General features: G+C 44.2%; 1 protein-coding gene across 8 annotated transcripts in view; it reads left to right on the top strand.

Moving 5' to 3' along the window:
* The window catches only part of LDB2 (LIM domain binding 2), a 331,993-nt gene extending 313,392 nt beyond the window's left edge, over window positions 1-18,601 (top strand). The window contains exons 6-9 of one of the 8 annotated variants that reach the window (XM_006775841.2): window positions 7,856-7,979; window positions 11,580-11,731; window positions 14,189-14,331; window positions 17,227-17,457. In XM_006775841.2, coding sequence (XP_006775904.1) covers window positions 7,856-7,979; window positions 11,580-11,731; window positions 14,189-14,293 — 381 coding nt within the window. In that variant the 3' untranslated portion in view covers window positions 14,294-14,331; window positions 17,227-17,457. Of the gene's footprint in view, window positions 1-7,855; window positions 7,980-11,579; window positions 11,732-14,188; window positions 14,332-16,967 lie in introns of all 8 variants that reach the window. The other 7 variants (XM_015571859.1, XM_006775842.2, XM_006775838.2 and 4 more) reach the window with 7 other exon arrangements.
* Window positions 18,602-19,145: the final 544 nt, after the last annotated feature.

Genomic DNA, 19,145 nt, shown 5'->3' with positions numbered 1-19,145 from the left:
TCAATGTGTTAGTGGAGGGGAGAGGGCCTCATCTCCCCTGGTTGCTAGTGGGAGTGGAATTCTTGGGATATTCCAAGAAAGAAAATTCTGAGACTTGCAAGGGAGGATGAGTGATTTTTATTTTTGTGGAATCAAATCCCTGAGTTTCCAAAGTCCCGATTCCCTTTGCCCAGTCATAGAAAAAGTGTAGCTGGGGCTTTAGCAGAGCTAAAATCAGAGTCAGTGTCCAGAGTTTCCTTTCCATGTTGGAGTCAAGTCCAATCCAGCATTAGACTAGTTTAATTTGTGTTCTCTGCTGCAGTCCATCAATCCATTGAATGTGGGGTCTGCAGGGCCACATGGCTATGGAGGGAACACGGGCAAATGCAAGGAAGCTAAGAATGATCGAAGAGCACAAGAGCAACAAGAGAGAGAATTTCTTTGTTTAGAGGATTATGTATTCCCGAATTTTTATGGGCTTGCAGTGGCCCTGTCCATTGTGGCCAATGATCTTTGTTCCCAGGTATGGCTGACAAGCAAGTACCTTCCCTATGTCACCCCTAGTTAGTGAGCATGCATTTATCTACCCTTCGTTGGATCCTTCCCCCAGTGTTTTTTGCAGGGAATAGGCCAGTGGTTCCCTGGGGAGTGCAAAGTTGCAACTTCCTGGTGAAGCTGCCCGAATGACATGCCTATAATGTCTGGCTTCCCCTTTAGCTCCTTCCTATTATTAATAACTAGCTAGTTACAATGGAATCACATGGACTCCAAAGTCCTTAATACTTTAGATGTTGCCTAATGTCTCATAAATCAGAGTTTCAATCAGAGTGCATCCAGGAAAACAAAACCCACACCAGGTAATTGAGCACAGGAAATTTAATATGGCAAAGTACTTGTAAAAGTGTTGGAGCTAGAAAAGCAACCAGGGGAAGATGAGGCAGTCCTAAGAGTCTCAACTACCACTCCCGGGGGAAAGACCACCTGCTAGAAAATGGGACCATAGTGGATCTGCAAAGACATCTGAACCACAGAGAGGACAAGAATGTCCTTACTTATTTCTTTCCCCATGTATTAGGTTGACTAGTGTCCCTCAAAATTTCACGTTCGCCTGAAAATTGAGGATGTGAACTTATTTGGAAATTCAAGGACTAGTATCTTTACAAGAAGAAGTGAGGATACAGAGACACAGGGAAAAAGGCCTTGTGAAGATAGAATCATGAGGCTACAAGCCAAGGAATTCCAAAGACAGCTGGAGCCACCAGGAGCTGGAAGAGGCAAGGAAGGACTCTTTCTTAAAACCTTCAGGGGAGTACAGCCCTGCAGCACCTTGATTTCAGACATCTAGCCTCCAGAACTGAGAGAGAATACATTTCTGTTGTTTCAGGACACCCGATTTATCATATTTTGCTTTGGCAGTCCTAGAAAACTAACTCAACTTCCTTTCCTTCAGTCTTCCTAGTGCCTCCAGCTGCCCAAACATTGCCCAAAACCAGCTGACAAAAACAGTTGGGGAATAGTGTAGAGGGGGAAGAGTCTGTCCCCTACAATACAGAGCTGGGAAGAGGGATCCAAGAGCAACTTCGCAGTAACCAGAGCACTGTGGAAGGGAATTAAGTCCATGGAGTCCGAAGGAAAGAGAATGAACATCAGAAGCCCAGAACTATCTCTTTGTGGGCCTGGCTGTTGCAGCAGAAACCCTGAACTTAGCTAGTCTGATGGGGTCCCCCCGTGGATCAGAAAAGCAGCCAGTGACCTCACTGGTCCTGTATAGGTGTCCTTCCTGGCAGCCTCAAAATGTGAGATCAAGTGATAGATATTGAAATGCGCATGCAGGGCCTGCTTGCTCTTAAAGGAGGATGGTATCTCTCCTCTCCCTGGGTCGGATGCGATAACTTTCCCAACAAATCAATTTGCAAAACAATTGAGAGAAGGCAAAGGCTCCCTGGTTGAATCTTCAGATAAAAAAAGAGGATGTTTTGAATTTGACAACCAATCTGCCTTTAATCCTATCAGGAAATAAACCCAAAATCATCATCTCCTGTGTAGGAATTGCATGGCTTCTAAGGGAAAGCATTTCCATCACATCCTCCCAGGCAGAGTGGGTTTTCCTCTTGTCATTCATTGTTATCCGGTTCTAGGTGGGTTTATCCCCGTGATGTAATTTGTTTTCCTTTTAGATTCCATGTGCTATTGTTCCATTGTTTTAATATAAGATCTTTTTTTGTGATGTGTTTCTTAATGAGAAGACACTCCATCCTTAAATAAGAGCTTGGTTCTTTAATCACTCTTACCTTCTGATTTTTTTCCTAATTCATATTTAGCCATAGGAGTAAGTTGCCTGAAAAACTAAAAAAGAAAATAACTGTGATTTGTGGATTTAAATATGTGTATTTATCACTGAATTCTAAGAATGGATATTATCAGAGATATTAACTACTAAAATGGTCTGTATCATTGGCCTGATTACCATCTCTTGGAGCATTATATTTAGTGACCCCCTAAGTGTGAGGGAGACCAAGTGACTTACTTCCTAAAGTAGCTCACCAATCACATCACACATTGATGTCCTGCTCAGTAGGGCTGGGTCATTGATACAGCCAGTACTTATCATAGTACCAAATTCCGTCATCTGAGCACTGACCTTCTTCCAGACATTGCATTAAGGATTTACCTGTGCTATTAAACCATCAAAGATAAGTATCATTATCTCCATTTTACAGATGAGGACACTGATATTCAGAGAGGTCAAAAATCTTAGCCAAGGACACGCCTCTCTGTGTACATATCAATACCACACAAGGAGCAATACAAAGACAGTGAAAGTCTTTGAATTTGTCATCTTAGGAGCCCTTTTTTAATACATATTTTTATTGATTTTAGAGGGAGAGAGAGATAAAACATCAATGATGAGACAGAATCATTGATCAGCTGCCTCCTACACACCCCCTACTGGGGAGTGAGCCTGCAACCCAAGTGTGTGCCTGACGGGGAATTGAACCATGATCTTCTGGTCCATAGGTCGACACTCAACCACTGAGCCACACTGGCTGGGCTCAGCAACCATTTAACCACTAGGGTTTAGAGAGTTAGACAACAGAGCAGTCAGGAGTTAAGAGCACAGAATTAGAATCAGGCAGACTTGACTGTGAACCTCTTCTCTGCCCTTCAAATGGCTGCATAACCTTGGATACATTATAAGAATCACACTCTTTAATATCAGCTCTAGATGACTTAATGGCTTTGCGCCTGTTTCCTCACCTATAAAAATGAGTCAGGAGGTGGTGAGGGCTAATGATATAATATGTCAGGTACATACTACAGGGGCAGATATAGTGATTATTAAGTTATGACTCAACAAATATTTGAGTATGCCTAATACTGTGTTAAATAAAATGGAGAGAAATGTAAATATGACTTGCTATATATAAGGAGATGAAACAAATCCACAAGAAAGGAAAATTCCCAATGCCAGTGAAAACATAGGAATGTACGTAGTTTAATAATAAGCACTATAGAAGTAAGAGACCCCTGTGGGCAGGAAAGGTCAGAGACAGATGTGAGATTTGAGTTGGACCTTGGAATACCTTCATGGTCAGATTGATGAGACTCAAATGTGGTTTGCAGACTTGCTCTGGAATAGAAATCAACTACATTGCTGAACACATTGTTTAGTTCATAAGACAGTTTTTTAAATATTTACTTATTTATTTATTTTTGCGCAAGACTTTCTCAATGGATGAAGCAGTGATCACATTCTGCCTCAAACTCCTCACCTTGCCATGGAAATATAGCAGATAGTTTTCAAACCACCTCATTTGAGCAGCATTGGTTTACGACAGAGGCCAACAACCTTTCTGTGAATGGCCAGATAGTAAATATTTTAGGGTTTGTGGGCCACAAGGACTCTGTAGCAACTATGTATGTCTGGGGTTATAACAAAAAACAGCTATTACATTAGCATGGCCATACCTGGCTCACAGGCCATTCCTTGCCAACCCTTGGCTAAGATGACCAAGAAGGAGGGAGGGTCTTCTAGGCAAGAAGAACAACATGAGCTCGAGCTGGTACTGACAGTAATCCTGGGTGAGCCCACATATAAAGAGTAGGCAGGGCAGCTCAAGCTCAGGGGATGTAATCCATCACTCCAAAAAGATGGAATTAAAATCTTGGTGGTAGACAAGACCTAGGTTTGGGATTTAGCCAAATGCCAAGCCCAGGGCATCACTTTTTGGCCAGAACCAACTCTGACAGGCACTAGCAATTCTTAGGTTTGGGCAAGGAGATGAGCCAGAAGAACCAGTATGAGTGTATAGCTAAGGAGAGGCCAATGTCTCCAGGAGAACTGTCAGCTAAAAATAAAGCAACACAAAACTGTCCATCTCCTTTTGCTAGGCCCTTTGTTACTATGAAAAGGCAGGCACCCTGGGACTGAGCTAAGATCTCCACGCCTACCCAGGACATGTAGTAATTGTGTATATACATGTGCATTTGTGCAAAGCATTCCGCACAGAGGAGACAATCAATTATTTATCAAGTGGACAAATTCATTACCTCTAAGCCCACAGGACAATGCCTAATTTGTCTGCCATTAGCAAATGACTCCTTGCTATTAATCTAGCCAAGATATCTATTCTCCAGCCATCTATCCATCCACACTCACTCAGCAAGTCACTGTTATGGTTACAGATTTTGGTCCACACCCAAAGAGTCAGCGCTGAGGCCAGAATCCCAGGAAATGGGGCATCAGAAGCATAGGGGGAGCAAGGCTGCCTCAAACCCTCAAAGTCTGCAGAACGGCACTGCTGGAGCTATGCCAAGATGAGCGATGGCTTTTGTGGGTTCCTAGCTAGACTTGGCAGGGACTGCACATTCAGGGTCTTCATATCCAAGAGACCAGGGCTTGCTGGTTCCCAGTGCCGTGGATTCCTCCTCTGATCCTCCACCCACCACGGAACGAGACCGAACTGAACAGCAGCCGTGCACAGAGGCTGATATAGAGGCTGTGACATGCTCTATGGCCTTTCTTTTCAGGCAAAGGGACTGGGTCACTGGGAACTTTGCAGCAGGCCCAACTTTGCAGATAAAATTTTTCTTCAAAATTAGAGAATCCTGTGTTTTTAGGTTGAGTTACATTTATATGTGTTTTGGGGGGTGGGGGGCAGCGTATGATGTATATTGTTGCCTGGTTCATGTTTATCACTAACCACGGACTCTCTTTACCTGGACTCAATGGATGGAGGTATAAGAGGGTTTGTAAACCTGCAGATATTTTGTACAGAATTGGAAAGATGGGCCACAGAGCCTTCACCAGATTCTCAAGGAGACCTGAGGCCTCAGGGAGACCAGGAATCCTGGCTCCAGGAGAACTTGGCTAGTGACTGTGTGAGCCCACTCCCCCAGCCGCCTTCCTGATCTCATTTCATAATGCCCCAGGCCTTGGCTGTTGCCAAGATGCCCTGGCCTGCTGCCCTAGAAGGCAGGCTCTTGTCTGAGTGAGTTCTGCCACCTACAGCACGCAGCCCAGCAAAGCCACCAGCTCCACAGCAGGACACTGAGGGCTCTACATATGTCCCTCCACTGGGAGAAGAGGATTGGAGATTCCTGATTAGTATTCAGAGATGTCAATTCCTTTGGGCTGGGTTACAGTGATGGAAAGATATTTTTACATTAAAGGAGAAAGAATAAATCCTTGGGATTAGCATCTGAAAAAAAAAAAAAAAGTGTTTCCCAAAACCCAGAGAGGAAAGGCTCTGGGAAAAAGAAAGATAGTGAGCTCATGGGTTCTCACAATAAATGCGGCTCTCCCATTTCCTAGCATGTCCGATGCTCCTAGGTCTTGGGACCTGTAAACACTGGATAGTGTTTGTTCTAAGCGGGCTTACGTCTTGTGAAGGGAGCTTGGCACATTTGAAGGACAGGGACTGTGCTGGTCTCATCATTGTGTCTCTAGCTCCTAACAGAGTGCCTGGCACTTGGAAAGAAGTTCAGTGAATGCTTTGACTTAAGTAGTATAAATGGAGTTTGTTTTGCAATCAGTGCTGTGCTTGCAAATACATAATCATAATGTCTACTATTTGTTGGACATATTATCTCATATTCTCACAACAACATCAAGATGGGTGTTGTTTTGCAGGTGAAACTGACACCCAGCACTAGTGGGTGGCTTACCCAAAGACACACACCTAATGACAGAGTCAAAATCTACACTGAGACCTCTCGGCTTCCCAGTCCATGCTTGTTCCACTCCACCCCGGAGCTTTCTATCCATCATCAGCTCATTTCTCAAGAATGGGGACTAGACTAAAAGGAAATGGTTTAGAAACCCTTTTAAGGTTTGTTTTTGTTTTGTGTGTGTTTTTTTCATTAAAATAAAATACGTTTTCCCAGTCCTTAGACTTTCTCTGAAAGTGTTTCTTATTCTCCTACATCCGTGATCGGCAAACTGTGGCTCACGAGCCACATGCGGCTCTGTGGCCCCTTGAGTGTGGCGCTTCCACAAAATACCACATGCAGGCACACATGTACAGTGCGATTGAAACTTCATAGCCCATGCGCCGAAGTCGGTATTTTGTGGAAGCGCCACACTCAAGGGGCCACAGAGCCGCATGTGGCTCGAGAGGCGCAGTTTGCCGACCACTTTCCTAGATTAGATGCAAACCTTGTCTGACCCTGTCTGAATCTAGGAGTGGTCCTTCTTGGATGGACAGTCCATTCCTAGATTGGTTTGTAGAGGTGACTGTGGAATCCTTCGCTCTGTTTGGTCCCAATGTCAGTGGCTGGGGAAGAAGTAACTTTATAATCAAGGTGAAGTGGGCGCTAACCAGGAAGAGGAAGGGAAGAACTCCAGGGAGAGGGGACCCAGCAGAAATAAAGCAACGGAGCCTCTAAGGCAGTGTTCAAGGTGAAGAACGGCAGAAGGGAAGGGGGCAGAGAGGGCTGATGAGGGTGGAGATTGCAGGTGTGTCTTTCATAAAACATGGTTCTTCCCCATGGGCAGGCACATGGCCAATGTTTGTATCGCTCCATCTCAGCAGCCATGGAGGCCTCATTCCAAGTTGCGGTCTTTCTCCTCTTAGATACGCGCAATGCAGTGGTATTCTGATAAGCTTCCAACTGAGAAGGAATTCAGAAAGTCCAAGGCAATCCGAAATGCATTTACCTCCTTGTTTCACTCATTAATCTTTGTCATCAGATATCTTGGACTAAAGGAAAGCTGAATAAATGTAACCAAAGGGGACCACGCATGCAGAACCACCGAGAAAGCTGCCACCCTGAACAAATGCCAGAATATGTTACTGCCATTATCATCATGTGTGAAATACAAATGAGTGCATAAAAAAATTAGTGCTCATCAGGGGCCTTTGTAAGGATTGGGATCAAAAACAGGATCTGTAGTTGCCATTGTGTTCTTTCAAATTTCAAAGATGGCTTTCACTGCCACCTCATCTCCATAAACTCGCATTGTAACTCGCAGTGGGTGGTTTTACAAACAGGGACAGCAACCGAGTAGAAATTTGAGCCTGCTGTGCTGGGAGGCAGAGAGCTTTTTTCTTTAACAGGATCACTTGATTTCAGAACAGAGTTGCATATATCCGCCCAACTGTCTGGACAGACTGTGTGTGTGTGTGTGTGTGTGTGTGTGTGTGTGTGTGTGTGAATCACATTCAGCTATGATGTGACATTGTAAATGATAGTAAATTAAGTGGGTTTCATCAGATGTTGGTAATATTTCTTTTCCCCCAAACTTGTATAGAGAATCAAAACCAGAGGAAGAAAAGTACCCTTAAGCTTCCTAATTGATTCCAGCTGCTCACATTATTTATTGCTAATAATACTATCAAGTAGTGAAATGCCCACGCCTTTGAACTTCTTGCAGTTGTGTGTAATACTGGAGCCAATGCAGGAACTGATGTCGAGACACAAAACTTACAACCTCAGTCCACGAGACTGCCTGAAGACCTGCCTGTTCCAGAAGTGGCAGCGGATGGTGGCTCCGCCAGGTACGACCTCGTTCTTCGTTCTCCCGCTAACTGCATTTTCTGTGGCTTCTGCTGGGGGAGAGGAGATGTGAAAAGGAAGGAAGTGATTGTACATTTATCAGGAGAAGGAGTTTACTTGGGATATTCCGACCATGATTTTGGACTTAGACACAATAAATGGGTGAAGGACAAACATACATAGGAGTCGTCCACTATCTGCTCATTTGCCAGACTAGGACCTGAGACCCAGAGAGGTAAACTGATTTATTTAATGTTACTAAGATCTTTGGCAACACTGAAATCAGATCCCAGGGTTCCTGGCTCTCAATTCAGTAGTTGTTCCACTGGATAAGACTGTGGGCTTCTCATGGCCTACTGTTATGCTGGTAGTTTTTAATGAAATGGCAGAAATTATAAAAAATGGAGGGAGGCCCGGCCAGCATGGCTCAGTGCTCGAGTGTCAACCTATGAAACCAGGAGGTCACAGTTTGATTCCTTGTCAGGGTACATGCCTTGGTTGCTGGCTTGATCCCCAGTGTGGGGCGTGCAGGAGGCAGCCGATCCATGATTCTCTTTCATCATTGATGTTTCTATCTCTCTCTCCCTCTCCCTTCTGCTCTGCAATCAATAAAAATATATTATAAAAATGGAGGGAGGAAGAAAAGGAGGGAGGAAGGAAGAAGAGAAAGAAGGAAATATTTTTCTGGTTTAAGGGTACTCTGACCATGGAGAGAATACATGAAAGAGTCCATTCGCCTCACAGCCCTAGAATGCAGTGGAGATAATAGAGTCTCCTTCTAGGGTTCTGAAATTACTGCTTCAAGTCAGCATTCATTGTCTTTCTATCTGATACATTTTCACTCCCAGGCATGTGTTCAGCCTCATTAATTATAAAAGCAAAATGTTTCCATTCGCTAAAGATTATTTTTAAAGAATAATTATTAACACAAGGCATATAGGTTTCTGAATCACAAAATATAATGGTCAGCTTCCATTGGTAATTGGCCAAGGGTTTTAGATAAAATTAACATAGATATAACTATGTACATATTTAGGAAGCCAAGAAAACGAGCATTATTTTACAAAGAATAGTTGCATTCCCATCTTGGGGAATTTTACAGATTTAGAACATTAATTTTTTAAAATATATTTTTATTGACTTCAGAGAGAAAGGGAGAGGGAGAGAGAAATAGAAATATCAATGATGAGAGAATCACTGATTGGCTGCCTCTTGCACACCCCACACTGGATATCGAGCCTGCAACCCATGCATGTGCCCTGACTGGGAATTGAACTGTGACTTCCTCATAGGTCAACACTCAACCACTGAGACACACTGGCCAAGCTAGAACATTAAGTTTTTAATATATAGCATGGGCTTCAATTGGCCTCATTTTTTCTTTCAATATTAATAAGCCTTTATGAAAAAAAATCCACTCACTTAATGTTTTGAGCATCTATATTTTCCAATATATGATTATATACCTCTATATTATACATTAATTCAGTCATTTATTCAACAACTAGACGCCCAGTGCATGACATTCGTGCCCTGAGGGGGGTGGGGGGTGTCCCTCAGCCTGGCCTGTGCCCTCTTGCAGTCTGAGACCCTTCGTGGGATGTCCTCCGAGAGGTACTTAGCGCTGCTGCAGAGGTGGGAGAGGCTCCCACCACCACTGCTGTGCTCGTCAGCTGTGAGCCTGGCTTCTGGCTGAGTGGCACTCCCCCTGTGGGAGCTCACTGGCCACCAGGGGGCAGCTCCTGCATTGAGCGTCTGGTGATCAGTGCACATTATAGCGACTGGTCATTCTGCAATTTGGTCTATTTGCATATTAACCATTTATTATATAGGATTTTTTATTGAGCCCCTACTAGGTGCCAGGCATTGCTTCAACGACTGGGGTCACAACACTGAATAAAAGTCCTAGTCCCAGCCCTCACAGACCTTCCACTGAATCCTCACCTTATAACCTTATGAGGTATTTATTGTTATTCCCATTGTATATAACGGGATCTGGCATGTAATTTTGCCAAAATCATTTTCATAATTAATCAATGAAGGAGGCCTGTGTCATAATAGGTTTTATGTCTCCCAAGTCCATGACTCTGTTACTAAATTATATTTCCTCCAAATTTTGTGAAGAAAATAAAGATATTTTTAAAGTATCAGATTTCAGTTCTTGAGGTCAAAAGTAAAAGATGCTTGTCAGGGGAAACCTCGATATTTGCTTGACTTTAGAATATGCTACTCGTCTCTTCTCTACCCCATGATCAATTCTATTCCCTTGTTTTCATAACCTTCAGAAAAAGCACCCATAGCTCTCTATAAATAAATATTTGGGCCCTTTGATGAAAATATCTGAATATAAGATACAAAATATTTATGAAAGAAAAATGGTATATAATTAGGACCATAATCCTTTTCTTCATCAAAAATCATGAATAACTTGGTAGACTAAATCATCTTTGCAATGAGCCTTAAAGGAGGTCCCCCCCATCATCCATCAGAAAATGCTACAAGGCATTTGGGTTCAGTATGGCTCAGGCTTATCTTCTCTCCATCAGAGTTGAGTCTGTAGTAGGGTTAGCAAAAAGGATGCTCTCACCTGCCATTTCCAACTTATTTAGTCACTGCCTAGAAAAGGCTTTCAAAAAATTCTCATTTACAAGACAAAGATTATACTATTACCTAGTTAATATGAAGTGTTATGAATATAAAATAGTTTTGACATAGTAAACATTAAAAATAGAAAATAAATATGGAAACACTGAGTAATGCTCAGTACATAATAAATGAATAAATAATATTCCTCTTACCACACATTACCATGAGTCCCTATATTTTCATTAAGATGCTACTCATCCTTCAGGTGTAAAATATTTCTATTTCTAAATAGGCCTTCTTCAAAAGGTCTAGCTTCCCTTCATTAATATGCTACCTATATCATACTAAATTGTGTTTTGTTATGTTTTTCAGAAATTTTGAAATTAGTAGCATCCTTTAAATATCAGGGTCTAATCCATGGAACTTGGGAACCTTACTAACTTGGGACTCCCTCAGTTTTGCATTCATGGCTAATAGAACTGGCACTTCCTCTTTTTTTCAGTTGAACATTTCAAGGTGTAATAGAGCTGAGCTGCAATATAACACTTGGCCAGTAGGTGCTGCTGTCACACACTGGCTCACTAGTATAACTAAGTTTCTACTTTTACACCTTGGAGTCGCCTTTGTGATCCCAGAACCCTCCTTTTGTTATAAAGAAAAGGTTAACCAGAGGGAAAAAATGTTTTCCCCAGTTTTGTAATGGTAATAATCTTTTTAATTCAACTATGAAAGGAATATTTGTAGCTCACCCCTAAAATATATTACTAGATTAAAGGCATATATAAAATTAGAAGTAACAATTAGATACAAGTCATTTTATCTAGCTACAGAGAAGTTGTACAGATCTCATGCTAAAAATCAGCCAACAGCTGACTCCCTTCACTTTTTGTAAAGTTAAAAGAAATGGACAAAAATGTAGAGACTCAACCCTTTTCCATTTATAAAAACAGCTGCAGAGGGACAGGGTCTGATGGTTGCCCTGGACTTGATTCTCCTTCCATTTTTCCATATTGCAGCAGAACCCACACGGCAACCGACAACAAAGCGGAGAAAAAGGAAAAACTCCACCAGCAGCACGTCCAACAGTAGCGCTGGGAACACCACCAACAGCACTGGGAGCAAGAAGAAGACGCCGGCCGCCAACCTGAGTCTGTCCAGTCAGGTACCTGTAAGTCTCGCTTTCCTTTTAGGCCTGAAATCCTGCCTTTGCCTGTCTTCCAAGTCCAGGGGCCCAGGTTCAAGTCTCTTTTAGCTGCTAATACATCCTGGGCAGGCTGGGATGGGGGAGGGGAGGCAGGACTGGGTTTGGGATGGGAGGGAGGAAGTCTAGCCTGGAAACCTTCCCCTGCAGACTGGGAATTGGAAAGGAACATTAAGAGTCTGTGCTGCAATGGGACCTGAATTAAAAAACCGTCAGAATCACAGACAGGAGATATGTCACTTAAGGTTTAATTAAAATATCACTTAGCAGGCGTGCCTGGTGGTGTGTAAGGGGCTCCTGGCACCATCACCGGAGACCCTGTGCTGCCCTGGAAAGCAGCCCCTGGCGCTCAGGCTTCTTGTTGTAATTTGACTGGGCCTCCCCGACATGGGCGCCCCTCTCATTCTGAGACCTTGGTAATTAACGCAGCCACAGAAAGTGCAGTGGAGTGGATTTCACTTTACCCATTTCCCTAGCCCAAGGAAGGGTCAGTCCCTGGTTTGGCCTCCACTCCCTTGACCTGTAGACCCCTGTCTTTCGTTTCTGGGTCTTGACAAGGGAAATGGGCCACTTGGAAGGGGGCTTCTTTGAACACCAAAGCTGATCGCTGAGGGGCATTCCCAAATCGTACAAGCTGTACAGGACCCTTCTCCATCTTCTCTCATTTCTTTCCCAGTTCTGTCCCTTCTGCCTAATTTCTTCTGAATTGCTCAGCCTGGTAGTCTGAGATCATTTATCGCCGTTAAATTTATATGTTCCTTTATGCATGTGCTGTCTCTTCACCACCCCCAGGTTCTGTGTGGGCTGTCCTCTGCCACCTGTGCCACATCACCCTCGGCGGGGGTTTGACTGTCAGATGAGTCCCAACACTTTCCTAGTGCTTGACAGACATCCTCTGGACTCCATGTCTGCGGAAACGTTCCCCATCTCTTACTACTTCCCTCAACCAATAGGAGTTCCCCTTCCCCTTTTTCTCGCTCCCCCACTCTCCCTTCTGGTCTGCTGTCCTCACACTTCGTGTCCTGATTGTGCTCCATCTCTCTCGAGGAGAGAATATACCGTTCTTTCACCATGATTCTCTGCTTCTAAATGTGTCCTTCAAACTTGTCCCCCACTCATTCTTACTCACCTTCCATCGGTCAGTTCTCTTGGGCTGAAACCAAGCCCATCTCTACCTGAGAATTACCTGGGGGCTGGGACCCTGCCATCATCCACAAACAGAGGGTGTGGTTTGTATTTTTTAGAAGGAAAGGGTCATGGAGAGAGTGGCTAGCCTGTGGGGAAAGTACTGTTTCAGTTTTAAGACCAGAGTCCTTAAGTAATGCCAGAGTTACCTCTGGACTTTGAGGTGAGCTATCGCCACCTAAAGAGTCAGAGGAGAAAATATCAAAGGAGAAAAGCAGAGTCTTTTTATGAAGGTACCAATAAGCTATTCCCACTCCGGGTTTAATTGGAAAATGGCCGGGTATAAATAAATCAAATATCCGCATAAGTAGTTAATTTATTCACCTAGTACTAGGGTTTTAGAAACCAATATTTGTTAGTTTCCTCTAATAAATGAAAAGGCAAGAATTCAGATCAGTTCAAAAAATAATATCTGAGTTCCTACTGTGTGCCCCACACTATACTATTGACAATACCAAGATTAAAAAACAAACAAGCAAACAAAAATGGTCCTGTCATTAAAGAACTCAACATCTAACCGAGGGATGGCCAAGAGGTTCCCTCTCCCCTGCTCTGTCTCCTGGTGTTAGCTCACAGGGCACAGGAGTGAGGATTCTGAAGCCTGGGCTGGGTTTGGTGGACCATCCATTAGGCTACAGAGCAGCAACATACATGTGCATTTTGACAAACCTGGCCTGGTCTAGAATCATTTTGATTTTACTTTAAAGAGCTCTTGGTTTATTTCGCTCCACCATGCTCCTTCCTGTCTTCCAATCAACAAATGGATCTTAGTGGAAGATACCAGTGTCCAGAGGATTTTTAATGAGTTGAGACCCTCTGAGCTTTGTGAGAACAATGCACGTGTTGGAAAGTGAGGATAGAATTTCAGCACTATCCCCACACTATGCAATTAAAGATGTTTTAATTATGTAAAACTTACAGACAGGCACAAGAGGCAGGGGAGGCAACCAGGTTAGGAAAAGATGCAAACTTCCATGTGTACTCCAATTGAATAGATGTTAAATGATGAGCACTGGCTTGTAGTGACCACATCTCGTAACCCTGTCTACCAAATCACCAACAGTTTTACTGCTTAGAAACACAATCTGCAGACGTGGCAGCCTCATCCAAAGTCACGAACAGATTCGGTGTGGCACCACGACCACAGCCGTGGTCCACGTGGCTGCTGCGGCAGCAGCGGGCGTGTCTGGCGAGGACTAGGGTTTAATCCTTGGATTCTGCTTCTCACTCCATGAGCAGGGGCTAGGAGCCATCCCGAACTGCAGCCTCAACCCTGGGAGGGATGGAGACCTGTGTCATTCAACAGCAGTGACCCCTTCTGGCCAATTTAAGGAGAAGCATTGAGGGGCCCTGAAAGGAGTCACTTCCAGTCCTCCTCAGAGGTTGGTGGTCCTTGCACGGGGGATTGATTAGTGAGAAGATGTGACGTGGGCAAAAGCTGGTGGCACCTCCAGGCCTCCGACGAGGAGCAGAGGTCTGCCTCATGGGGAGCCGAGGGCATATGGGTTACTCTCAGCTGGACCAGTTTTGCCTCCTGGGGACACACAGATAGCAGAGATGGGAAGGAAATGCAACTCTTGTTGAATGTCGGGGGGGATTTTTAAAGATGTGGAGGGTGGGGAAAATGATGCCAACATCCCCTAGTTTGAGGCCGCCTGGAACATGCCTTATGTCTCCGTTCACTTTGCGTGAGGATAACTCATCAGGATGGCTTGAGTAGAGAACCACTAGCCTCATCTAGAGGTTTAGAGAAACCAGGGTGAGACGTGTGCCTAAGTGGCCTCTTCTAGAGCTTGCCATCTATTAATCACACACACACACACACACACACACACACACACACACGTGATTATGTATCTGGCTAAGGCTATTTCTTACAATCAGTAAGGCAGCAGCGGCATCTCTCTGACATTGAGACCGCTTGAAAATATCTGTGGCCGGGCATCTTTTCCAGCTGTTCTTAGAACAGAGATCCACCAAACATATGACACGCCTATATCAGCCCCATTTCAAGTGATTCAAATCACTATTTTCATAGTACTTTTTCTTGAGTGGCTGTTATTTTCAGTTACAATGAAGGCATCTGGAGTGTTGGGAACTTTTTCCCTAATATCACGTTGAACTTGGCTTCTTATTCTTCTCTGCTTTTCCAGGTATGCTTACTTACCTCCTCACACTCCCCCAGCCTCTCCTGATAACCTCACACTCACAATACTAATGCACACCCATGAGGTGGGTCTTAACCTTTTTCTCCTGCCCGGTGACACCTCACACATGCATTTTGCAAACTCTTCAAAGCGTGCTGCATGTTAAGTCATGAAATGAGGTTACCCCTTGTTTCATTCTCTGCCTGGTCTTGCCCTGTTCTTTCCACCTACCATTTTCCTGATCATACGTGCCTTTTCCTAATTGCCTGTAACTAAGTGGCATCTTTTTATCCTGAACACCATCAGTGGGTCATCCGGCAGCTGCCTGACTAACCAGATAATGTTGTCGCCTCTGAGGAGGCCACTTGTCATCCAAAACCATATCAGCTTTCTTGCCAATCACACTCTGTGTCTTTTGGGTCCCGCCGCAAGAGTCCTCCTGAGTCTCCTAACATGTTGCTATCGTGTCATAAGTATGTCCCTGGAAGCACACATCTGATTATCCTGCCAGAATCCACATGGCTGTGTGTACCCAGTGTATCCTTTAGACATTTACTTCATCTGAGACATTCCTCTTTAAAATCATTTTTATCAAAGCATGAGAGTGATTAGCCAGAAAACACAGTTTGGAAGCCTATTGATTATCTCCCCATAGTTCTGGGGCAGTCAACCCATCAATCAAACAAGATTTTCCATTCCAAAATAATCCAGGGGCAATTAAGGGATTTGTTTCATTGGCATCTTCAACAATCTGAGCGCCCTCTGGACCTTCCCCTGGACTGATCGGCAGTATTCTACTACCCTACCCAGGAAAGCCCTCTCTTGCTCCAGTGAAGAGAAATGTTGCCCAGTTGTCAAGGCAGTTCATCAACTAGGCCTCCCTGTCCCTCTCAGGGAATGCACACTTACATCTCAAAAGCATCTGGCCCAGTCCTGCCTTTCCTGGCCTCTCGGAAGCTGAGAGCAGCTGGAGTCACTGCACTTTTAAGGAGACTATTGCTCAGAGCCTGGCCAGCAGTCTCCCCCTGGCAGGTGTCCTGTCCCATGCCCAGGTCGCCCACCAGCCCCATAGGGTCCCCTTTGAACAAAGAGGCTGGAACTGTGCCCTGTGCATGTGCCCTTCTCCCCACCCTCGTGCCTCTCCAGCAGTGGCCTCCCTGATGCTCCTGGCTACAGTAGGTGGCTCCCTTGTCTGCATGGAAGGACAATTTGTGCTTAAAGGAGTGATTTGATGGCGTCTTCTTGCACGCTTCCATTTCTGATGATGACCAGCTTCATCAGTGTAATTGTAATTAGCACTCTTCATCTTCCTTGTATGGCACCAGCTGGACAGAGTGGTTCTCTTCACTGCCCAGAATGGTGGCAGAGTTGCCTGTGTGGGGATAGGTGACAGGCACCATGAAATAACAGATGGTAAATTCTGGGCTTGTTGGCAATCAGCAGGTTTTTGCTAATGACTTAATTAGCTATGCAAATTGTCAAATCAGTGTGAACATTGTTTTTATCGAAAACTTTACCTAAATTAATTACCATAATTAAGTAGCAGAATGTCAAGGATATTGGCTGCATTAAAAGGGCCTGGCTGAGTAGAGAAAAGAGAGATTCCGTCTTCAGTTAAAACATATACAGTCCTCAGGACAGAGAAAATGCCATTAGGAATGGGTTGGGTGAATATGGCAGAATCGCATCCGACCCATGTTCCCGCCTAGTTTCCAAAAGGCCTTCTTCAGAGGCCCTAAGTGGAAGTGGCGGATTTTCGGAGGTACTGACCCAGCAGAAGGTTCCTCAGCCCTCTCAAAAGTCCCCAGTGTCAGCAAGTTAAAAGCGTGGATTTTTTTAATTTTGAAAAATCCATTTTTTTATTTCTGCAGATTGCTAGCATTGCTCGCTCTCCGGTGTCAGGCTGCGCACTAAGGACATAAACTCGCGTGGTTGTTACACGTCAGGAGGCGATGTTTATTTCCTGTAGAAATCAGATATGCACCTCGGCCCCCCCGACATTGAGACTTGACCCCGTGTACAGTCCACAAGTGTGTCTGTCCCAGGTCCCCCAGCTCCTCCCACTAGTGTTTTAGGCTGAGCTTCTCTCTCCCAAGGTTTCCCTGTAATAATGTCAGCTGCTGTTCACAGGATGTGATGGTGGTAGGAGAGCCAACTCTGATGGGAGGTGAGTTTGGGGACGAGGACGAAAGGCTAATCACTAGATTAGAAAACACGCAGTATGATGCGGCCAACGGCATGGACGACGAGGAAGACTTCAACAATTCACCCGCCCTGGGAAACAGCAGCCCGTGGAACAGTAAACCTCCCGGCACTCAAGAGACCAAATCAGAAAACCCCCCGTCCCAGGCTTCCCAGTAAGGCTGACCTGACCGGCACTGGATCCACCGTCAATAGGCCCGTGGGTGACACTCACTATTTCAGATCACTATTCACAGGAGAGAAAGGAGGAGACATAAAAAACTTTTTCACACCAATACCTATTTCTAAACCCCAATGATCTGAGTTTCTTTCTTTCACTTTTATTTTTTGTTTCTTTTTTAACTGAGAGGATCATTCCAAATAAACTTCCATGACCCTCCCCCGGAGGCCTTCACAGGTAACATAGATACTGGCACTGATCGTACTTAAAACAAGAGCAGACGCTAACGCTTCTCCTGACACGGTGTTCACCACGTGTTTGTCCATTTCCTTTCCCCTGCATCAGACGAAGGCCACCTCCTCAATATGCCCTCAGTGCTCGGGATCCCGTTGTATGCCGAACCTAACGACAGGTGACTTTTTACTATTGTAAAATATTTTCTGCTTTTTGACTTGCATCTGAGAGTTTCTTGTTTCAGTAAAAAAAAAAAGAAAAGAAAAATATCCACTTTGGGAAAATTATTTAAATGTACCTTTTTGGCTTTTTTTCTTCACCTTTTCTTTCATTGGGTAACAGCCAAGAGGGCCCAGCAGGGTAATTTATGGGTGAGCTAATGTCAATTGGTTCTCCAGCCCACGTCAGTGCAATTGAGCCCACGTTGGTGCAATGGAGCCCAAGTGCTGAAACAAGAAATGTCTTTTTGTCATCAAAGTCACCACGGCAGGTTTTTATGAAAGAGCGACCCTTGGCCCCTTGAGAATTTATGCATTTGTAAAATTGCTGTTGATCCAAATATTTTCAAGCCATGTAATCCATTCCTTTTGTGTGCAGTTTAATAAATCTGAAACTCCTTTGTGTTTTTTATTGTATCTGAGTTGACCGTTGTTTCTTTTCATCATATATTGCTTGTATAATAATTTGTAAAGCCCTCGCCTGGTTCTTTTATGGGGATTTTTTTTTTCTTTGGGGGCAATGCCAGTGTATTTATGTGAAACTTTATAAGAGAACTAATTTTTCCATTTGCATATTAATATGTTCCTCTACACATGTAAAGACACAGTGGCTCCGTGTGTTATAAAACAGCTGTATTTTATGTATGCTTTACTGATAATTGTGCCAATAATAAACTGTGTTAACGACCAATGCAGTGAGTCTAGCTGTTTCTGAGCTCGGGCGGAGAAGTCTGTCCACAGTTGTGAGAAGCACTGAACTGGGTTTATCGCCCAAGCTCCACATGGAGTGGAATTAGAAAACCTGTGCCACCTTGGATAAAGTCTGTTTTTTTCCCTGCCCACTGCATTGGGCAGATGCAGGAGTGCTTTTCAGTATGGGGCACTGTGCCACTGAGGGCACACCCATGAGAAGGGAAGGGCCGCCTGTGCCCCTGGAGGTGGCCCAATGGAAGGGCAGTGGCTTCCACAGGCTGAGCACTTACCATGAACCCAACAACCAACTCTATTTCAGCCAATCCTCCCGACTCCACTAAAAAGGCATGACTATCCCCATTTTTCCTAAAAGATTTGCTACAGACAATATGGAAAATGTGCTGGAGGACATTTTTGTTAAAAGAACTTTCCTCATATTTTTCCACTTTGTACCAATGAGGAAGATGAGAGAAGAAGCCTGTTAGCATTTATTGACTGTGTGTTAAGTGGCAGGCAGTTTTAATTGATCATGTCTGAATTCT

This window comes from Myotis davidii, unplaced genomic scaffold (genome assembly GCF_000327345.1).
Source record: "Myotis davidii unplaced genomic scaffold, ASM32734v1 scaffold204, whole genome shotgun sequence".
In the NCBI taxonomy this organism is placed as follows: domain Eukaryota; kingdom Metazoa; phylum Chordata; class Mammalia; order Chiroptera; family Vespertilionidae; genus Myotis; species Myotis davidii.
Note: the sequence above shows the minus strand (reverse complement) of the source record. Positions and strands in the feature narration are given on the sequence as shown.